The sequence below is a fragment of the Lichenostomus cassidix genome, unplaced genomic scaffold (genome assembly GCF_008360975.1).
Source record: "Lichenostomus cassidix isolate B80296 unplaced genomic scaffold, HeHo_3.0 HiC_scaffold_706, whole genome shotgun sequence".
Lineage (NCBI taxonomy): Eukaryota > Metazoa > Chordata > Aves > Passeriformes > Meliphagidae > Lichenostomus > Lichenostomus cassidix.
Window position 1 is genome coordinate 70787 of NW_028148029.1, and position 20780 is coordinate 91566.

The 20780-nt window shown below is 41.7% G+C and overlaps 1 protein-coding gene across 1 annotated transcript in view; it reads left to right on the top strand.

Annotated features, from left to right (window-relative positions):
- LOC146420278 (zinc metalloproteinase-disintegrin-like NaMP) overlaps positions 1 to 20486 on the top strand; it is a 45335-nt gene extending 24849 nt beyond the window's left edge. Inside the window, exons 12-24 of the mRNA XM_085048440.1 lie at positions 1364 to 1541; positions 2954 to 3043; positions 5511 to 5706; positions 7568 to 7670; positions 9196 to 9352; positions 11031 to 11111; positions 12139 to 12217; positions 14271 to 14361; positions 15381 to 15465; positions 16886 to 16942; positions 17853 to 17930; positions 18673 to 18735; positions 19874 to 20486. Of these exons, the coding sequence (XP_084904566.1) occupies positions 1364 to 1541; positions 2954 to 3043; positions 5511 to 5706; positions 7568 to 7670; positions 9196 to 9352; positions 11031 to 11111; positions 12139 to 12217; positions 14271 to 14361; positions 15381 to 15465; positions 16886 to 16942; positions 17853 to 17930; positions 18673 to 18735; positions 19874 to 19906 (1291 nt within the window). The 3' untranslated portion in view covers positions 19907 to 20486. The remainder of the gene's footprint in view (positions 1 to 1363; positions 1542 to 2953; positions 3044 to 5510; positions 5707 to 7567; positions 7671 to 9195; positions 9353 to 11030; positions 11112 to 12138; positions 12218 to 14270; positions 14362 to 15380; positions 15466 to 16885; positions 16943 to 17852; positions 17931 to 18672; positions 18736 to 19873) is intronic.
- Positions 20487 to 20780: the final 294 nt, after the last annotated feature.

Sequence of the window (20780 nt, forward strand, 5' to 3'; positions counted from 1 at the left end):
GGAGATGATTTTGTTCAAATGAAAATGCATTTTGGACGAGCTGGTGGCTTCCAAAATATGGTAGAGCTTTGGTCCTGGGAGATGATTCCATTTAGATGAAAATGGATTTTGAACAAGCTGGTGGGTTCTGAAATATGGCAGAGCTTTGGTCCTGGGAGATGATTGCATTTAGATGAAAATGGATTTGGGACAAGCTGGTGGATTCTAAAATATGGCAGAGCTTTGGTCCTGGGAGATGATTCCGTTTAAATGAAAATGCATTTTGGACGAGCTGGTGGCTTCCAAAATATGGCAGAGCTTTTGTCTGGGGAGATGATTCCTTTTAAATGAAAATGGATTTGGGACAAGCTGGTGGATTCTAAAATATGGCAGAGCTTTTGTCTGGGGAGATGATTCCATTTAAATGAAAATGGGTTTGGGACAAGCTGGTGGATTCTAAAATATGGCAGAGCTTTTGTCCTGGGAGATGATTTTGTTCAAATGAAAATGGATTTGGGACGAGCTGGTGGATTCCAAAATATGGCAGAGCTTTGGTCCTGGGAGATGATTTTGTTCAAATGAAAATGCATTTTGGTCAAGATAGTGGCTTCTAAAATACAGCAGAGATTTTGTCCTGGGAGATGATTCCGTTCAAATGAAAATGGATTTGGGACAAGCTGGCGGGTTCTAAAATACGGCAGAGCTTTGGTCCTGGGAGATTATCCTGTTCAAATTGCTTAATTTAAAAAAAAAATTTAAAAAAAAGGAAGAGATTTCAGGGTATCTGGAGATATTTGCAGAGAGAAAACTCCTAAAAATCCAATCCAAAGCGATGTTGGGGATTTATTTGGGAATTCCCAGCTGGAGAGGATGAGAATTGGGAAAAAATCCTTGTGGTGGTTGTGGTGTTGGAATATCCTGAGCTGGGAATATCCTGAATTGGAAGGGAATATCCTGAATTGGAAGGGAATATCCTGAATTGGAAGGGAATATCCTGAATTGGAAGGGAATATCCTGAATTGGATGGGAATATCCTGAATTGGATGGGAATATCCTGAATTATAAATGGAATATCCTAAATTATAAATTGAATATCCTGAATTAGAATGGAATATCCTGATTTATAAGGGAATATCCTGAATTGGATGGGAATAACCTGAATTGGAATGGAATATCTTGAATTAGAAGGGAATATCCTGAGCTGGAATGGAATATCCTGAGCAGGAAGGGAATATCCATACAGACCTTAATCCTTCACTATTTAGAACAACATTTACACCCAAGAGCTGTGGGTGTAAATATCATTAACCCTTCCCCTCCCAAAGGGATTTCTCCCCTTTACCCAAACCGATCCCAACCCAAATCCCATTTTTCCCCCCTGCAGCTCGGTGATTCCCAAGGAATTCAGCTCCTGCAGCCTGCAGAGCTTCGAGAAGTTCCTGCTGGGGGAGATGCCCCAGTGTCTGACCAACAGCCCCGAGCTGAGCAGCATCGTCGCCCCGCCGTCCTGCGGGAACGGATTCCTGGAGAAGGGGGAGGAGTGTGACTGTGGCACGCCCGAGGTAATGGGAATGGGGTTTGTTTTTGTTTATTTTGCACATTTTTTCCCAATTTGGTGGAGTTTTCAAGCGGTTTAAGCTCGTTTGGAAAGTTGGTTTTTGTAAGATTTCGGGGTTTGTTTGGTGAGGGTTTTTTTGGGGATTTGAAGGTTGGGAAAGTTTTATTCAGCCTGGAATGGATGATGCTGGAAGTAGGAAAATTGGAGAAAATTGAACCATGGAAGTAGGAAAATTGGGGAAAATTGAACCAAGAGTCAGAGCAAGGCTTGGTTGAATTTTAATTAATTATTAATAAAATCTATTATTTTATGTTTATCCTTGGGAAAGGCAAAGGAGTTTTCCAGGCTGGACATCTCAATTTTGCTGCAGTAGAAACTCTGATCACCAATTTGCTGCCCTGGAGTGGTTTGGTTTATTTGGTGAGGTTTATTTGGTGAGATTTTTTTGGAATTCAAAGCTTGGAAAACCTTTATCTGGCCTGGAATGGATGATATGGGAAGTAGGAAAATTGGGGAAAATTGAACCAAGCGCCAGGGCAAGGCTTGGTTGAATTTCAATTCATTTTTAATAAAATCTATTATTTTACATTAATCCTTGTGAAAGGCAAAGGGGTATATCCAGGTTGGACATTTCAGTTTTGCTGCAGTAGAAACTCTGATCACCAAATCGCTGCCCTGGAGTGGCTGGGTTGTTTTGGTGAGGTTTATTTGGTGAGGTTTTTTTGGTGAGATTTTTTTGGAATTCAAAGCTTGGAAAAGCTTTATCTGGCCTGGAATGGATGATATTGTAGTAGGAAAATTGGAGAAAATTGAACCAAGCGCCAGGGCAAGGCTTGGTTGAATTTTAATTCATTTTTAATAAAATCTATTATTTTATGTTAATCCTTGGGAAAGCCAAAGGGGTTTTCCAGGCTGGACCTTTCAATCTTGCTGAAGTAGAAACTCTGATCACCAAATTGCTGCCCTGGGGTGGTCTGGTTTATTTGGTGAGATTTTTTTGGAATTCAAAGCTTGGAAAAGCTTTATCTGGCCTGGAATGGATGATATGGGAAGTAGGAAAATTGGGGAAAATTGAACCAAGCGCCAGGGCAAGGCTTGGTTGAATTTTAATTCATTTTTAATAAAATCTGTTATTTTATGTTTATCCTTGAGAAAGGCAAAGGGGTTTATCCAGGTTGGACATTTCAATTTTGCTGCAGTAGAAACTCTGATCACCAAATCGCTGCCCTGGGTGGGAAAATGTGCTCCTGGCTTGTCAGGGGGTGGTGACACAGGAACTGAGAGGTGACAAAGCCACCCCACGTCCCTGCCAAACCCCAAGTTCCCTGCTCACCTCCCACCCCCAAACCCAGGGCCAGGTGAGGGACAGAGGTGTGGTGTCCTTGTCCCCAGCTGTGACCTCTGTTTCTGTGGCAGGAGTGCACAAACGAGTGCTGTGACCCCGAGAGCTGCACGCTGACCGCGGGAGCTGCCTGTGCCCATGGGGAGTGCTGTGAGAACTGCCAGGTGAGACCCCAGAAAATGTGTGAGAACTGCCAGGGGAGAGCCCAAAACTGTGTGAGAGCTGCCAGGGGAGATCCCAAAAAATGTGTGAGAACTGCCAGGGGAGACCCCAAAACCTGAAAAACTGCCAGGGGAGACCCCAAAACCTGAAAAACTGCCAGGGGAGAGCCCAAAACTGTGAGAACTGCCAGGGGAGACCCCAAAAAATGTGAGAACTGCCAGGGGAGAGCCCAAAACTGTGTGAGAGCTGCCAGGGGAGACCCCAAAAACGGAGAACTGCCAGGGGAGAGCCCAAAAAATGTGTGAGAACTGCCAGGGGAGACCCCAAAACTGTGAGAACTGCCAGGGGAGACCCCAAAACTGTGTGAGAGCTGCCAGGGGAGACCCCAAAACTGTGAGAACTGCCAGGGGAGACCCCAAAACTATGTGAGAGCTGCCAGGGGAGACCCCAAAAAATGTGTGAGAACTGCCAGGGGAGAGCCCAAAAAATGTGTGAGAACTGCCAGGGGAGACCCCAAAAAATGTGAGAGCTGTCAGGGGAGACCCCAAAAAATGTGTGAGAACTGCCAGGGGAGAGCCCAAAACTGTGAGAACTGCCAGGGGAGACCCCAAAACCTGAAAAACTGTCAGGTGAGACCCCAAAAAATGTGTGAGAACTGCCAGGGGAGACCCCAAAACTGTGAGAGCTGCCAGGTGAGACCCCAAAAAATGTGTGAGAACTGCCAGGGGAGAGCCCAAAACCTGAAAAACTGCCAGGGGAGAGCCCAAAACTGTGAGAACTGCCAGGGGGGACCCCAAAACCTGAGAACTGCCAGGGGAGAGCCCAACCCTAGAGAAACTGCCAGGGGAGACCCCAGAAACTGAGAACTGCCAGGGGAGATCCCAAAAACTGTGAGAGCTGCCAGGGGAGATCCCAAAAACTGTGAGAACTGCCAGGGGAGACCCCAAAACCTGAAAAACTGCCAGGTGAGACCCCAAAAAATGTGTGAGAACTGCCAGGGGAGACCCCAAAACTGTGAGAGCTGCCAGGTGAGACCCCAAAACCTGAGAACTGCCAGGGGAGACCCCAAAACGTGTGAGAACTGCCAGGGGAGATCCCAAAACCTGGGACAACTGCCAGGGGAGATCCCAAAAACTGTGAGAACTGTCAGGGGAGATCCCAAAAACCAGACAACTGCCCCAAACTGTGAGAGCTGCCAGGGGAGATCCCAAAAAACTGTGAGAACTGCCAGGGGAGACCCCAAACTGTTAAATTAGAAGGAAATACAGAATGTATAGATTTATCATATAGATATATAGATATATAGATATATAGATATAGATATATAGATATAGATATATAGATATATAGATATATATCTGTATCTATAACATATAGATACAGATAGAATATATAGAATATATAGAATATATAGATATATATATAGAATAGATAGAATATAGAGGGTATATAGAATAGATAGAATATATAGAATATATAGAATATAGAGGTAGAGCTGCCTTCTCTGCTCATTTCAAGGCGCTCAGAACTCACCTCCCTCCAAAAACCATCCTGGCAAAGAAACAAGCAGGGTTTAGCTGGACTTTTACCCAGATTTCTCCCCGGGAAGGGCTCCGGAGCAGCATGGACGATCTCAGTGTATTTCCCTCCTCAGTACAAGCAGGCGGGCTCGGTGTGCATTATGAGCACATGTATGAGCTCATGGATGAGCACATGTATGAGCTCATGGATGAGCACATGTATGAGCTCATGGATGAGCACGTGTATGAGCTCATGGATGATCTCAGTGTGTTTTCTCCCCGCAGTACAAGCAGGCGGGCTCGGTGTGCATGGATAAACTCAGTGTTTTCTCCCCGCAGTACAAGCAGTCAGGCTCGGTGTGCATGGATGAGCACATGTATGAGCTCATGGATGATCTCAGTGTGTTTTCTCCCCGCAGTACAAGCAGGCGGGCTTGGTGTGCATGGATGAGCACATGTATGAGCTCATGGATGAGCACATGTATGAGCTCATGGATGAGCACATGTATGAGCTCATGGATGAGCACATGTATGAGCTCATGGATGAGCACATGTATGACCTCATGGATAAACTCAGTGTTATTTTCCCCCCGCAGTACAAGCAGGCGGGCTCGCTGTGCATGGATGAGCACATGTATGACCTCACGGATAAACTCAGTGTTTTCTCCCCGCAGTACAAGCAGGCGGGCTCGGTGTGCATGGATGAGCACATGTATGACCTCATGGATAAACTCAGTGTTATTTTCCCCCCGCAGTACAAGCAGGCGGGCTCGGTGTGCATGGACGATCTCAGTGTTATTTTCCCTCCGCAGTACAAGCAGGCGGGCTCGGTGTGCATGGATGAGCACATGTATGAGCTCATGGACAATCTCAGTGTGTTATTTTCCCCCCGCAGTACAAGCAGGCGGGCTCGGTGTGCACGGATAAACTCAGTGTTTTCTCCCCGCAGTACAAGCAGGCGGGCTCGGTGTGCCGCGCCGTGCAGCACGACTGTGACCTGGCCGAGATGTGCAGCGGCCGCTCGGCCAGCTGCCCCGAGGATCGCTTCAGGGTCAACGGGCACCCCTGCGCCTCCGGGGAGGGCTACTGCTACATGGGCACCTGCCCCACCCGCCTGGGCCAGTGCCAGGCTGCCTTCGGACCCCGTGAGTCACCCGCGGGACAGCGACAGCACCGGGGGGCAGCGGGGACAGGGAGAGGGGAGGTTGGGGTCTGGAAAGCTTCTGAGATCTGTTGGAAATCAGCCAGGGAAAGATAATAATATATAACATCACATAACACAATATAACATAACATAACACAATAGAACACAATATAGTATAATATAACATAATATAACACAATATAACACAATATAGTATAATATAACATAATATAACATAACACAATGTAACATAATATAATGTAACATAACATAGTATAGTGTAACATAACATAATATAGTGTAATATAATATAACATATGGTAATACAATAATGAAATAATGTAATATTATATTCTATCTATATATTCTATTATTTCTCTTCTATTCTTTCTATTCTATTCTATTCTATTCTATTCTATTCTATTCTACTCTACTCTACTCTATTCTATTCTATTCTATTCTATTCTATTCTAATCTATTCCCATTCTGTTCTGTTCTGTTCTATTCTATTCTACTCTGTTCTGTTCTATTCCATTCTATTCTCTATTCTCTATTCTCTATTCTCTATTCTCTATTCTCTATTCTCTATTCTTTCTTACTATATTCCATATTCTATGTTCTATATTCTATTATATACATTATATACATAATACAGTAGAATATACATTTGCAATATGTATTTTTATATACAGATAAATACATATGTAGTGTATATTAATATAGAAATCTATAATTATATACATAGATAGTAATTCTATAATTCTATAATTATAGAATTACATAGTTATATATTCTATAATTTAATACATGAATATATATTTTATATAAGTATAAAATATATACATTTTATATTTATACAAGTAAAGTCCAGCTCATAGCACAACTCATTCTTATTTTCCCATTTCCCCTGTCGGTGGTCACAACTCGTGAGCTGAGCTCAGGGCAGGGGGAGCTCTGTGCTTCCAGAGAAATGGGAAGTGGGCAGAGAATCCCAGAGAAATGGGAAGTGGGCAGAGAATCCCAGAGAAATGGGAAGAAGTGGGCAGAGAATTCCTCTTTTGCAGGGTGTCTGAGGTGGCTGGAGCTGGGGAAGTGGTTGGGCTCAGGGAAGGGAAATGTCTGAGCTGCTCACCAACAGCCCAACTGCTCCTGGCAGCAGCGTTTCCTGCAGCTGGGGAATGGTTTGGGTGGGAAGGGAACTGAAATGTCACCCAGTGCCACCCCAGGGACATCAGGGATATTCCCAGGTGATCCCAGCCTGGCCTTGGACACTCCAGGGATCGATGGCAGCACAGCTCCTCTGGGAATTCCATCCCAGCTCATTCCCACCCTCATTCCTTCCCAAAATCCCATTTAAATCCCTCATTCTCAGTGTGTTCCCATTCCCTGTCTCTGTCCCTCCATCCCAGTCCCTCTCCAGCTCTCCTGGAACCCTTTAATCCCTGGAAAATCTCTGAGCTCTCCCTGGATCCTCCAGGGATAAATAATATATATGTATTTATGTATTTATAACACATATATATTATATTCTCCCTGGATCCTCCAGGGATAAATAACATATAAATACATATATAAATACATAAATACATATATAAATACATAAATACAATGTGTTTATGTATTTATAGTACATATATATTATATTCTCCCTGGATCCTCCAGGGATAAATAACATATAAATACATATGTATTTATGCATTTATAACACATATATATTACATTCTCCCTGGATCCTCCAGGTAGAAATTCCCCCAAGTCACTTCCATCCCAGAGCACACCCCTGGGCGAGGAAAGGAGCTGGAATATTCCCAGTTCTCCCAGCAGAGATCCCAAACTGATCCCATTTTCTCTCCCTGCTGCAGAGGCCACGGTGGGCGCAGCCTCCTGCTACCGGATGAACGAGAGGGGAGCTTACTATGGCTACTGCAGGAAGGAGAAGGGAACTCACATCCCCTGCAGCAAAAAGTAAGCTCTGGTGGTGGGGAAGGTGGAATAGGAAAGCCTTAGAGATATGATTACCTTATGGTATGATTGATTACCTTATGGTATGATTACCTTGTGATAGGATTACCTTATTATATGATTTCCTTATGGTATGATTTCCTTATGATATGATTAGCTTATGATATGATATGATTAAAAATTGATTAAAAAGATGCTGAGAATATGGAAAATATAAGGGAGATTGAGATGAAAGCAAGCTGAGAATATGGAAAATGTAAGGGAGATTGGGATGAAGAGAAGCTGAGAATATGGAAAATGTAAGGGAGATTGGGATGAAGAGAAGCTGAGAATATGGAAAATAAGGGAAATTGGGATGAGGACAAGGTTTGAGTTGAAGAATAACTAGGAAACAATGGTTTGGCTGACTGGAGGTGATCTCCTCTGGATGGAACAATCCCCTCTGGATGGAACAATCCCCTCTGGGTGGAACAATCCCCTCTGGGTGGAACAATCCCCTCTGGGTGGAACAATCCCCTCTGGGTGGAACAATCCCCTCTGGGTGGAACAATCCCCTCTGGGTGGAACAATCCCCTCTGCCTGCAGACAGCTCCAAGGGTCAGAGCAGACCCTGCCTGATGGCAGAGGGGCCAAAAAGCAGTTTTCAGGGTTTAAAATATAACCCTGTGTGGTAATGGGATGATCCTTATAGGTTGTGTGCAAATGCTGTAGGGTTTGCAGCTTGTTCTGGATTGGTTAGTGAAAATTAGAATATTTTAAATATAACCCCGTATGGTAATGGGATGGTTCTTATAGGTTGTGTGTAAATGCTGTAGGGTTTGGAGCTTGGGCTAGATTGGTTAGTGAAAATAAGAATATTCAACACAGAGGATGATTTGTTGTATTGTAAATGGCAAATTGGTCTCTTTTCTGCCTCTCTCTCTCTCTCTCTCTCTCTTCTCTGACCTGCTCTGAGCTCCATCCTGCAGCTCTGCAGGTTTCTCACACCCAACTCTCTTCCACAATAAACCCAAATGCCCTAAAATCCAACTTCAGAGATCTCTTGTTTCCATTCCATCCTCATAACCAAATCCCACAGAGTTAAATCCTCCACTCTGGGACGTGGAATTTGCTGGGATTTGGGACAACAGGCCATTCCTACTCAGATTAGGGGATATAAACCAGGAGAACCCCTTGGCACATCCCTGTGTTCCTTTTTGTTCAGTCTGGAAACTGGGAAATCAATTCTGAGAAAATGGGATTTAAATTCTGAGGTGGAAAAGCAAAGAGAGATCTGCAGGGAGGAGGAGTGTGGAGGGAAATCCAGGGGAAGGGATTTTGAGATTGGGAATTTGAACCTGGAAAGGGAAGAAATATCAGTTAAATCCTCATTTCACTAAACGAATTTGTGTTCCTTAACGAGCTCAAGAGGAATTAAGAGGAATTAATCCAACCAAGCTGCCAGAATTCCCTCCTGCAGGGATTCCCTTGGAATTCTGGAATTCTGCAAAGCAGTTTGCTGGCTCAACACCTGCTGTTCTCCCTGCAGAGATAGAATGTGTGGGAAGCTGTACTGCTCCGGAGGGAGGGAGATGCCCAGGGATGGCAGCCTGGTGGCTTTTGATTCCTGCAAATCCAGTTTCTCCCGGGGTGGAGATGTGGATCCAGGGATGATCCTCGACGGGACCAAGTGTGGGAATGGCATGGTGAGCACAGAAAAATATATTTTGCTTTATTTTTCTCCCTCTTTGGGTCTTCCTTCGTCATTATGAATGGCATGGTGAGCACAGAAAAATATTTTTTGCTTTATTCTTTCCCATCTTTGAGTCTTGTCTTCATCGTTGTGAATGGCAAGGTCAGGACAGAAAAATATTTTCTCTGTATTTTTCCCCCTCTTTGGGTCTTGCCTTCGTCACTATGAATGGCATGGTGAGCACAGAAAAACTTTTTTTCTTTATTTTGCTCCCTGTTTGGGTATTGCCTTCATCGTTATGAATGGCATGGTGAGCACAGAAAAACTTTTTTTCTTTATTTTGCTCCCTCTTTGGGTCTTGTCTTCATCGTTATGAATGGCATGGTGAGCACAGAAAAATATATTTTTCTTTATTTTTCCCCCTCTTTGGGTATTACCTTGGTCATTATGAATGGCATGGTGAGCACAGAAAAATATTTTTTGCTTTATTCTTTCCCATCTTTGGGTCTTGCCTTCATCGTTATGAATGGCACAGTGAGCTCAGAAAAACTTTTTTTCTTTATTTTTCTCCGTCTTTGGGTCTTGCCCTTGTCGTTATGAATGGCATGGTGAGCACAGAAAAACCTTTTTTCTGTATTTTTCCCCCTTTTTGGGTCTTGCCTTCATTGTTATGAATGGCATGGTGAGTACAGAAAAATATATTTTTCTTTATTTTTCCCATCTTTGAGTCTTGCCTTCATCGTTATCTCCTTTAAGACATCATTATCTCCTTTAAAACATCATTATCTCCTTTAAAATACAATTATCTCCTTTAAAATCTCCAAGAGACATTTTAATTAGGGAGATTGAGTGTTCCCCAAACTTCTGCTGATCTCTCTCCCCAATTTTTATCCCAAACCAGCAGCAGAGCAAACAGGAATTCCCATCATCCCCATTTCCCCAGCCTTGGCTGCTCTGTTCTTATTTTTAATTATTTCATTGTTTGTTTATTTATTTCTTTATCTATTCTTTTATTATTTATTTTATTATTTATTGATTTTATTATTTATTTATTTTATTATTTATTTATTTTATTATTTATTTATTTTTTATGTATTTTATTATTTATTTATTTTATTATTTATTTGTGTTATTATTTATTTATTTTATTATTTATTTATGTTATTATTTATCTATTTTATTATTTATTTATGTTATTGTTTATTTATTTATTTATTTATTTTATTATTTATGTTATTATTTATCAATTTTATATTTATTTATTTTATTATTTATCAATTTTATTATATATTTATTTTATTGTTTATTTATTTTATTATTTATCAATTTTATTATTTATTTATTTATTGTTTATTTAATTTATTATTATGTTATTTTTTTTTTTACTGGCACAGAAATCTCGTGGCACCAAAACCACAGCTTTGGCTGCAGGCTTGGGAGATCATTAATTAGCATTTCATTATTAATTACATGTAATTATTTCCCCAACGGGTGCTGTTTCCAACCCCCAGTGCATTCCCACCTGCCATTCCTGCCCCATCTCCCCCTCCTGGGGTGCAATTTGAATTATTTCTGTTTTTCCCTGAGCTCTCCATCCCTTCCCAGGAAAAAATACCAACTCTGCCTGTCCTGGGAGCTCCAAATCCCCGTGGAATTTTGGGAATATTCCATCTTTTTCCCCCATTTTCCAGGTGTGCAGCCACGGGGAGTGTGTCCACGCCGAGGAGGTGTTCAGATCCACCAACTGCTCTGCCAAGTGCTCTGGCCACGCTGTAAGACCAAAAAAATTGATGTTTTTCACTTTAAAATCCTGAGAAAATGATGCAGAGTTTCTTGCTGGCATTGTTTAGGTTGTTGATGTGAATCTGTTCAATTTGGGAGGTCAGGAGCTTCTTAGATTTTTATAAGATGAAATTGAAGCTGAGATGAAATTTTAAAAAAATTAAAAAATTTTTAAATCTAAAAAATTTAAAAATTTTAAAAAATTTTAAAAATTTAAAAATTTAAAAAATTTTTAAAAATTTAAAAAATTTAAAAATTAAATTTAACCTTTTGCCCAGGAGATGAACACAGCCCCTGCTCCTGGCCATGGCATCAAATCTAATTTTTTCAGGTCATTTTGGTTTGGGGAGGATAATTCTGCAAAGGATAATATTTGACTTTTTAGAGTCCTGCAGATCAATAAATTCACTCTGCAGCGAAGCTTTCAGGGCTGTCTTTAACCCAAATTTAACCCAAGATGGAATTAAAAAACTCTAAAATTTAAAAAATTTTAAAAACTTAAAAAATTTAAAAATTAAATGTAACCTTTTGCCCAGGAGATGAACACAGCCCCTGCTCCTGGCCATGGCATCAAATCTAATTTTTTTAGGTCATTTTGGTTCACAATTCTGCTGATATTTGACTTTTTAGAGTCCTACAGATCAATAAATTCACTCTGCAGTGAAGCTTTCAGGGCTGTCTTTAACCCAAATTTAACCCGAGATGGAATTAAAAAATTCTAAAATTTAAAAAATTAAAAAAATTAAAAAATTAAATTTATCATTTTTCCCAGGAGATGAACACAGCCCCTGCTCCTAGCCATGGCATCAAATCTATTTTTTATGTCATTTTGGTTCACAATTCTGCTGATATTTGACTTTTCAGGGTCCTACAGATCAATAAATTCACTCTGCAGCGAAGCTTTCAGAGCTGTCTTTAACCCCAAAATGCTAAATTTTAGCCCCAAAAACCTCTCAGAACCTTCCCAAATTCCCAGATTCCCAGCTGAGGATATCCGTGGATGTTTTTTGTCCCCAGGTGTGTGACCACAAGCTGCAGTGCCAGTGTGAGGAGGGTTGGGCACCTCCCAGCTGTGACAGCTCCTCTGCGCTCACTGGTGAGTGGCACCTTGGGATTGGCCTTGGAAAATCCCCCTTGGAATTGGTCCTTGGAATTGTCCTTGGAATTTGTGCTTGGAATTTCCCCTTGGAATTGTCCTTAGAATTGTCCTTGGAATTTGTCCTTTGAATTGTCCTTGAAATTTCTCCTTGGAATTTCTCCTTGGAATTTGTCCTTGGAGTTTGTTATTGGAATTATTTCCCCTTGGAATTATTTCCCCTTGGAATTTGTCCTTGGAATTGTCCTTGGAATTATTTCCCCTTGGAATTTGTCCTTGGAATTGTCCTTGGGATTTGTCCTTGGAATTTCTCCTTGGAATTTCCCCCTTGGAATTTGTCCTTGGAGTTTCTCCTTGGGATTTCTCCTTGGAATTTGTCCTTGGAATTTCTCCTTGGGACTGTCCTTGGAATTTGTCCTTGGAATTTGTCCTTGAGTTTGTCATTGGAATTATTTCCCCTTGGAATTATTTCCCCTTGGAATTTGTCCTTAGAATTGTCCTTGAAATTTGTCCTTGGAATTTCTCCTTGGGATTTCTCCTTGGAATTTGTCCTTGTGATTGTCCTTGGAATTTTTCCTTGGAATTTTTCCTTGGAATTTTTCCTTGGAATTTTTCCTTGGAATTTGTCCTTGGAATTTCTCCTTAGAATTGTCCTTGGAATTTGTCCTTGAAATTTGTCCTTGGAATTAGTCCTTGGGATTTGTCCTTGGAATTGTCCTTGGAATTTCCCCTTGGAATTGTCCTTGGTATTGTCCTTGGAATTTCCCCCTTGGAATTTGTCCTTGGAGTTTCTCCTTGGAATTTCTCCTTGGAATATCCCCCTTGGAATTTCCCCTTGGAATTTGTCCTTGGAATATCCCCCTTGGAATTTGTCCTTGGAATATCCCCCTTGGAATTTATCCTTGAATATCTCCCTTGGAATTTGTCATTGGAATTATTTCCCCTTGAATTTGTCCTTGGAATTTCCCCTTGGAATTTGTCCTTAGAATTTCCCCCTTAGAATTTCCCCTTGGAATTTCTCCTTGGAATTTCCCCCTTCGAATTTCCCCTTCGAATTTCCCCTTGCAATTGTCCTTGGAATTGTTCTTGGAATATCTCCTTGGACTTTCCCCTTGGAATTTCTCCTTTCCCGGCTGGAATGAGCTGGGGAGCTCCAGAGGAGCAGTTCAGCACCACAGTGGTTCACATGATTGTTAATTGGGATAATTAAGACCAACAAACCCAAGCAGCACCATTAAATTGTGTCCTCATCTGCCACAGGGTTTAAACAATTCCAGGAATGGGAATTCCAGCTTTTTCCAGGGATGGGAATTCCTGCTCATTCCAGAGCTTTTCCATGGAGAAATTTAGGATTTGTTTAGGGTTTGTTTAGGGTTTTTTTAAGGTTTGTTCAGGGTTTGTTCAGGGTTTGTTTAGGGCTTGTTTAGGGTTTGTTTTGGACTTGTTTAGGGCTTGTTTAGGGTTTGTTTAGGATTTGTTTGGGATTTGTTTAGGGGGTTTTTTCGGTTTGTTTAGGGCTTGTTTAGGGTTTGTTTAGGATTTGTTTAGGGTTTGTTTAGGGCTTGTTTAGGGTTTGTTTAGTGTTTGTTTAGGGTTTGTTTTTGGGCTTGTTTAGGATTTGTTTAGGGTTTTTTTAGGGCTTGTTTAGGGTTTATTTAGGGTTTCTTTAGGATTTGTTTAGGGTTCGTTTGGGATTTGTTTAGGGCTTGTTTAGGGTTTTTTTAAGGTTTGTTTAGGGTTTGTTTAGGGCTTGTTTAGGACTTGTTCAGGGTTTGTTTAGGACTTGTTCAGGGTTTGTTTAGGGTTTTTTAGGGTTTCTTTAGGGTTTCTTTAGGGTTTCTTTAGCCCAAGGACAGCAACAACAACTGATTTAAAACCTCGCAAAACCACCATTAATTCATCCCATCCCATCCCATCACCAACAAAGCCATAAATGAGAACAAACAGAATTTTAAAAAATCCTATTCCAGCAGCGATGGAAAACTCAATACCACTGGATCTTTGGGATCTCCCAGTGGCTCTGGGATGTCCTAAAAGCTGTTTTGTCCCCCAGGGATCGCGGTGGCCGCTGGGCTGCTGGCTGTCCTGGCTGTCACTGCTGCCACCGCCGTGCTGCTGACGAGACTGAGGGGAATCCGTGAGAGGTAAATCCTTCCTGTTCCCTAAAAACCAGGGAATGTCCTGGGAGTGGGAATTGGCGTTAGAGAAATGGGAATGTTAAATAGTGTGTGTTAGATTGTTATTGTTATAGAAATGGGAATACTAAATAATGTATATTCTATTATTATTATTATTATAGAAATGGGAATTATTGTTATATAAGTGGGAATATTAAATAATATATATTATATTATTATTATTATAGAAATGGGAATTGTTATATGAATGGGAATATTAAATAATAGATATTATATTATAATATAAATGGGGATATTAAATATCTATTATATTATTATTATAATATAAATGGGAATTATTATTATATAAATGGGAATATTAAATAATATAGATTCTATTATTATATAAATGGGAATTATTATATAAATGGGAATGTTAAATAATATATATTCTATTATTATTATATCAATGAGAATTATTGTTATATAAACGGAATTATTGTTACATAAATGGGAATATTAAATAATAGATATTCTATTATTATTATATAAATAGGAATTATATATAAATGGGAATATTAAATAATATAGATTCTATTATTATTATATAAATGGGAATTATTATTAAGTGGGAATGGGGGAATTAGATGCTAGAAAGGATGGAATTTGGTCTGTGGGATTTGGGAAGTCGGTTCTAAAATCCCATGGTGGGAGTGGTGAAATGGAGCTCTTGATAAATCCTTAATAATTCAAAATAATAATAATAATAATCCTTAAAGTAATAATAATAATAATAAATTTAAAATAATAATAATAATAATAATTCAAAATAACAATAATAATAATCCTTAAAATATTAATATTATTAATAATAAAAATTTAAAATAATAGTAATAGTAATAATAATAATAATAATAATAATCCTCAATAAAATCTGCATTTCCTAAATAAATAAAGGGAAGAAAAAAAATCCGGATGTTCAGCTGGGAGGTTTTTTCTCCTCTCAGTTCTGAACTCCAAGTGACCATCCCTGCCCTGTTTTGCAGGAAGCAGAGCCGCAGGGCAGCTGGAGCCACCAACCAGGTGTTCGTGGATCAGGAGCAGCCAGGGCTGGGGACAGCCGGCCAGAGGGTGAGCAGGGGACAGCTGGGGACTGTGCTGGGCAATGCCAGCGGGGTGACAAGGTGCTGAGGGGATCATGGGGATGGGGATGGGGATGGCAGCAGATTCCCAAAATTCTGGGGAGATGGGGCTGGGAATGCCAGCAGAAGATTCCCAAAATTCTGGGGAGATGAGGCTGGGGACGCCAGCAGGAGATTCCTAAAATTCTGGGGAGAATATGCTGGGAATGCCAGCAGGAGAGTCCCAAAATCCTGAGGGGATGGGGCTGAGAATGCCAGCAGGAGATTCCTAAAATTCTGAGGGGATTGGGATGAGAATCCCAGCAGGAGATTCCCAAAATCCTGAAGGGCCAGGGCTGGGAATGCCAGCAGATTCCCAAAATCCTGGAGGGGATGGGGCTGGGAATGCCAGCAGGAGATTCCTAAGGGGACAGTGCTGGGAAACCCAGCAGGAGATCCCCAAATTTCTGAGAGTGTAATCCCAGCAGGAGATTCCCAAAGTGCTGAGGGGACAGAGCTGGGAATCCCAGCAAGAGATTCCCAAAATCCTGAGGGGATTGGGATGAGAATCCCAGCAGGAGATTCCCCAAATACCGAGGGGACAGAGCTGGGAATCCCAGAAGGAGATTCCTAAGGGGACAGTGCTGGGAATGCCAGCAGGAAATTCCCAAATTTCTGAGAGGAATATGCTGGGAATCCCAGCAGGAGATTCCTAAAATGCTGAGGGTGTAATCCCAGCAAGACATTCCCTAAATTCTGAGGGGAATATGCTGGGAATCCCAATCTCCTCCCAAAATGCTGAGGAGAATATGCTGAGGATCTCAGCAGAAGATTCCCAAAATGCTGAAGGGATAGAGCTGGGAATGTCAGCAGGAGATTCCCAACATTCTGAGGAGATGGGGCTGGGGATCCCAGTACGAGACTCCCAAAATGCTGAGGAGAATATGCTGAGGATCTCAGCACAAGATTCCCAAAATCCTGAAGGGATAGAGCTGGGAATGCCAGCAGGAGATTCCCAAAGTGCTGAAGGGACAGAGCTGAGAATGCCAGCAGGAGATTCCCAAATGTTGAGGGTGTAATCCAAGCAGGAGATTCCCAAAATGCTGAGGGGAATATGCTGGGAATCCCAGCAGGAGATTCCCAAAATTCTGAGTGGAATATGCTGGGAATGCCAGCAGGAGATTCCCAAAATTCTGGGGGGAATATGCTGAGGATCTCAACACAAGATTCCCAAATGCCGAGGGTGTAATCCCAGCAGGAGATTCCCAAAATCCTGAGGGGATAGAGCTGGGAATGCCAGCAGGAGATTCCCAAAATGCTGAAGTGACAGTGGCAATGCCACCCGGGCAGGGCAGGGCAGGACAGACTCCCCAGGGATGCCAGCAGGACAAGGAAAAGGCTGCAGCTGATTTGGGATTTCCCTCCTCCAGGTGATCGATAAGAAGGTTCTTCCCGTTCCTCCTCCTCAGCAGAGCAAAGCCCAGAGTGTGAGTAGTGCTGGAATATCCCTGGGAATATCCTTGGGAATATCCATGGGAATATCCATGGGAATATCCCTGGGAATATCCCTGGGAATATCCATGGGAATATCCCTGGGAATATCCCTGGGAATATCCCTGGGAATATCCTTGGGAATATCCCTGGGAATATCCCTGGGAATATCCCTGATTTCCTGGGGTCACCGAGCCCTGGGGACAGGCTGATCCCGCTGGGACATCCCTGGGAATATCCCTGGGAATATCCATGGGAATATCCCTGGGAATATCCCTGGGAATATCCCTGGGAATATCCCTGGGAATATCCATGGGAATATCCCTGATTTCCTGGGATTTGGGAATGTCACCAAGCTCTGGGGACAGGCTGATCCCGCTGGGACATCCCTGGGAATATCCCTGGGAATATCCCTGATTTCCTGGGATTTGGGAATGTCACCAAGCCCTGGGGACAGGCTGATCCCGCTGGGACATCCCTGAGCTCCGGAACAGGAAATTCCTGAATCCTCCATCCTTCTATTTCACTTTTATATCCAACCCCAGCTGCACATTCCATGGAAAACATGGAATTTAACACAGGGAATGTGTTAAAAGGGTTCAAATGTTTTAATTAAATAGAATATTGAATTAAATATAATATAAATATGTTATCTATTATAAAATTATACATATTATAATAATATATAGGTATATATTATATAATTAAAATTATATTTAATTTTATATTTCTATTTATATTTATTTTATACTTATATTTATTTTTATATTTATTTTTATACTTATATTTATTTTATTTTCATTTTTGTTTTTATTTTTATATTATTTATATTAATTTTTATTTTTATTTTTATTTTTATTTTAATTTTAATTTTTATTTTTATATTTATATTCTGTTTTTCCCCAGGCTGTCCCGAGGCCCAAAGCTCCTCCTCCTCCCATTCCTGCCACCAAGCCTGGCTCTTCCCATCCGGAGGCAAAGTTTGTAAGTTCAGCTCTGCAGCTTCTCACATCCCCAGTTGGAAATGAATATTTGCAGGTTCTGGCTGTGATTTGATATAAAAATCAGAAATCGCAGCCTTTCCAAGCACAGATTTTTAGGGTGAAATTTCTTGGCTGAGTAATCCTAAACTGCACAAATATTCTTCGTCCTTCATAGAAAATATAAAATAGAAAACGCGAAATAGAAAACGTAAAATAGAAATATGAATTAAGAAATAAGGAATGAGAAACAAGAAACAAGAAATGAGAAATAAGAAAGAAATAAGAAATGAGAAATAAGAATGAAATAAGAAATAAGAAATAAGGAATAAGGAATAAGGAATAAGAAATAGGAAATAAATAAGAAATAAGAAATAGGAAATAAGAAATAAATAAGAAATAGGAAATAAGAAATAAGAAATAGGAAATAGGAAATATAAAATTTAAAATTTAAAATATAAGATGTAAAATATAAAATATAAAAACCACAAAATATAAAATACAAAATATCAAATATAAAATATCAAATATCAAATATCAAATATAAAATATCAAATATCAAATAAAAAATCCCCACATAAAGATTATAAACCACATTTCAATCCCACTGCATTCAGAGATGCTCCTTCAGCTTCCATTCCCCGAAAAAGCTGCAGGAATTTGGGATATCCCTGTCCCAGCTGAGGTGTGGGAATTCTGCAGCTCCAAACAAACCCCAGTGACCTTTAAATCCCATTTTTTTCCAGGTTCCTGAGAGAAAAGCTCCTCCTGTCCCTTTTCCCAAAGGCAAACCTCCACCTCCACCCCAGGTGAGGATTATTCCCAGGTAATCCCGGTGGGAATTACAATTCCCTGGGATGGAATTCCCTGGAACAATTCCCTGGGATGGAATTCCTGAGAACAATTCTCTGAGATGGAAATCACTGAAACAATTTCCTGGGATGGAATTCCTTGGAATTGCCTGGAACAATTCCCTGGGATGGAATTCCCTGGAACAATTCCTTGGGATGGAAATCCTGTGAACAATTCCCTGGGGATGGAATTGCCTAGAGCTGCTGGGAACAATTCCCTGGGGATGGAATTCGTTGGAATTGCTGGGAACAATTCCTTGGGGATGGAATTCCCTGGAACTGCTGGGAACAATTCCCTGGGGATGGAATTCCTTGGAACAATTCCCTGGGATGGAAATCCTTGGAACAATACCCTGGGATGTAATTCCCTGGAGCTGCTGGGGACAATTCCTTGGGGATGGAATTCCTTGGAATTCCTGGGAACAATTCCCTGGGATAGAATTCCCTGGACCTGCTGAGAACAATTCCCTGGGATTGAATTCCCTGGAACAATTCCTTGGAATGGAAATCCTTGGAACTGCTGGGAACAATTCCCTGGGGATGGAATTCCTTGGAACAATTCCCTGGGAATGGAATTCCTGAGAACAATTCCCTGGGATGGAATTCCCTGGAACAATTCCTGGGGATGGAAATCCCTGGAACCGCTGGGAACAATTCCTTGGGAATTCCATCCCCAGGGAACTGCTGGGAACAATTCCCTGGGATGGAATTCCTTGGAATTGCTGGGAACAATTCCCTGGGATAGAATTCCCTGGACCTGCTGAGAACAATTCCCTGGAGTTGGAATTCCCTGGAACAATTCCCTAGGATGGAATTCCCTGGAACAATTCCCTGGGGATGGAATTCCCTGGAACAATTCCTTGGGGATGGAATTGCCTGGAGCTGCTGGGGATGGAATTCCTTCGAATTGCTGGGAGCAATTCCTTGGGATGGAAATCCCTGGGGTGGAAATCCCTGGAGCTGCTTGGAACAATTCCCTGGGATGGAAATCCCTGGCACTGCTGGGATCAATTCCCTGGGATGGAAATCCCTGGAACAACTCCCTGGGGATGGAATTCCCAGGAATTCCCGGGATTTAACCCCTCTCTCCCCGCAGGCTCTGAAGCCCCCGCTGAACCCCCGAGTCTGATCTCCCCGCGCGGAGCCGGGCGCCAATCCCCAATTTCCAGGGACAATTCCATCCCTCCATCCCTCCACCTCCAAAAACATCCACAACCTTCTCCCTCTCCTCCTCGAGAGCCGCTTGGGAAGGGAATTTTGGGATTTCCAGCGGTGAGGAAATCCCAAATTCTGCTGGTGACCTCGAGCTGCTGCCAGGGGGAAGCACGGCGGAACCGCCGCCTGCACTGAGGTGTAAACCAGGAGTAAGTTACTACAGCTGCTGAACAACCCGCTGGGGGATGAGGATTTTCCTCCTGTGGAGCAGAGCTGAGAGGATCAGGGAAAAGCTGGAATTTCCAAACCTGGAGAAGCAGGTTTGGGAATGGTAAATTTTGATTTTTTGGCTCCATTTTTGGATGTTTCCCAACCTTCCCTGTGCTCAGCAACACGAAGTTTCTCCTCGATGTGCAAAATCCTGGAGGAAAAGAAATCCTTTGTGAACTCAAGGTTTGGGTTGGATGTGGAATAAATCCCAAACCACCCTGGGAATGGTTCTGGAAGGATCCTCTGATGGATTCTCTCCATGATCCCGAAATTCCATGCAAAATGAGGATTTGATGGAATTCTGGAATTCCAGCCTTGGGTTGGAGGAGTGAGGTTGTGATCTCAGTTATCCTCCAGGGTTAATTGCTGCTTGATTGGAGCTAGGAGCAGGTTGGAATCTCCACCTGGGGGTGGAAAAATCCAAAACAAAAGTTATTTGTGTAAAAATCCACAAAAAGTTATTTGTATAAAAATAAAAAAAAAGTTATTTGTGTAAAAATCCACAAGTTATTTGTGTGAAAATCCACAAAGAGTTCTTTGTGTAAAAATCCACAAGTTCTTTGTGTAAAAATCAAAAA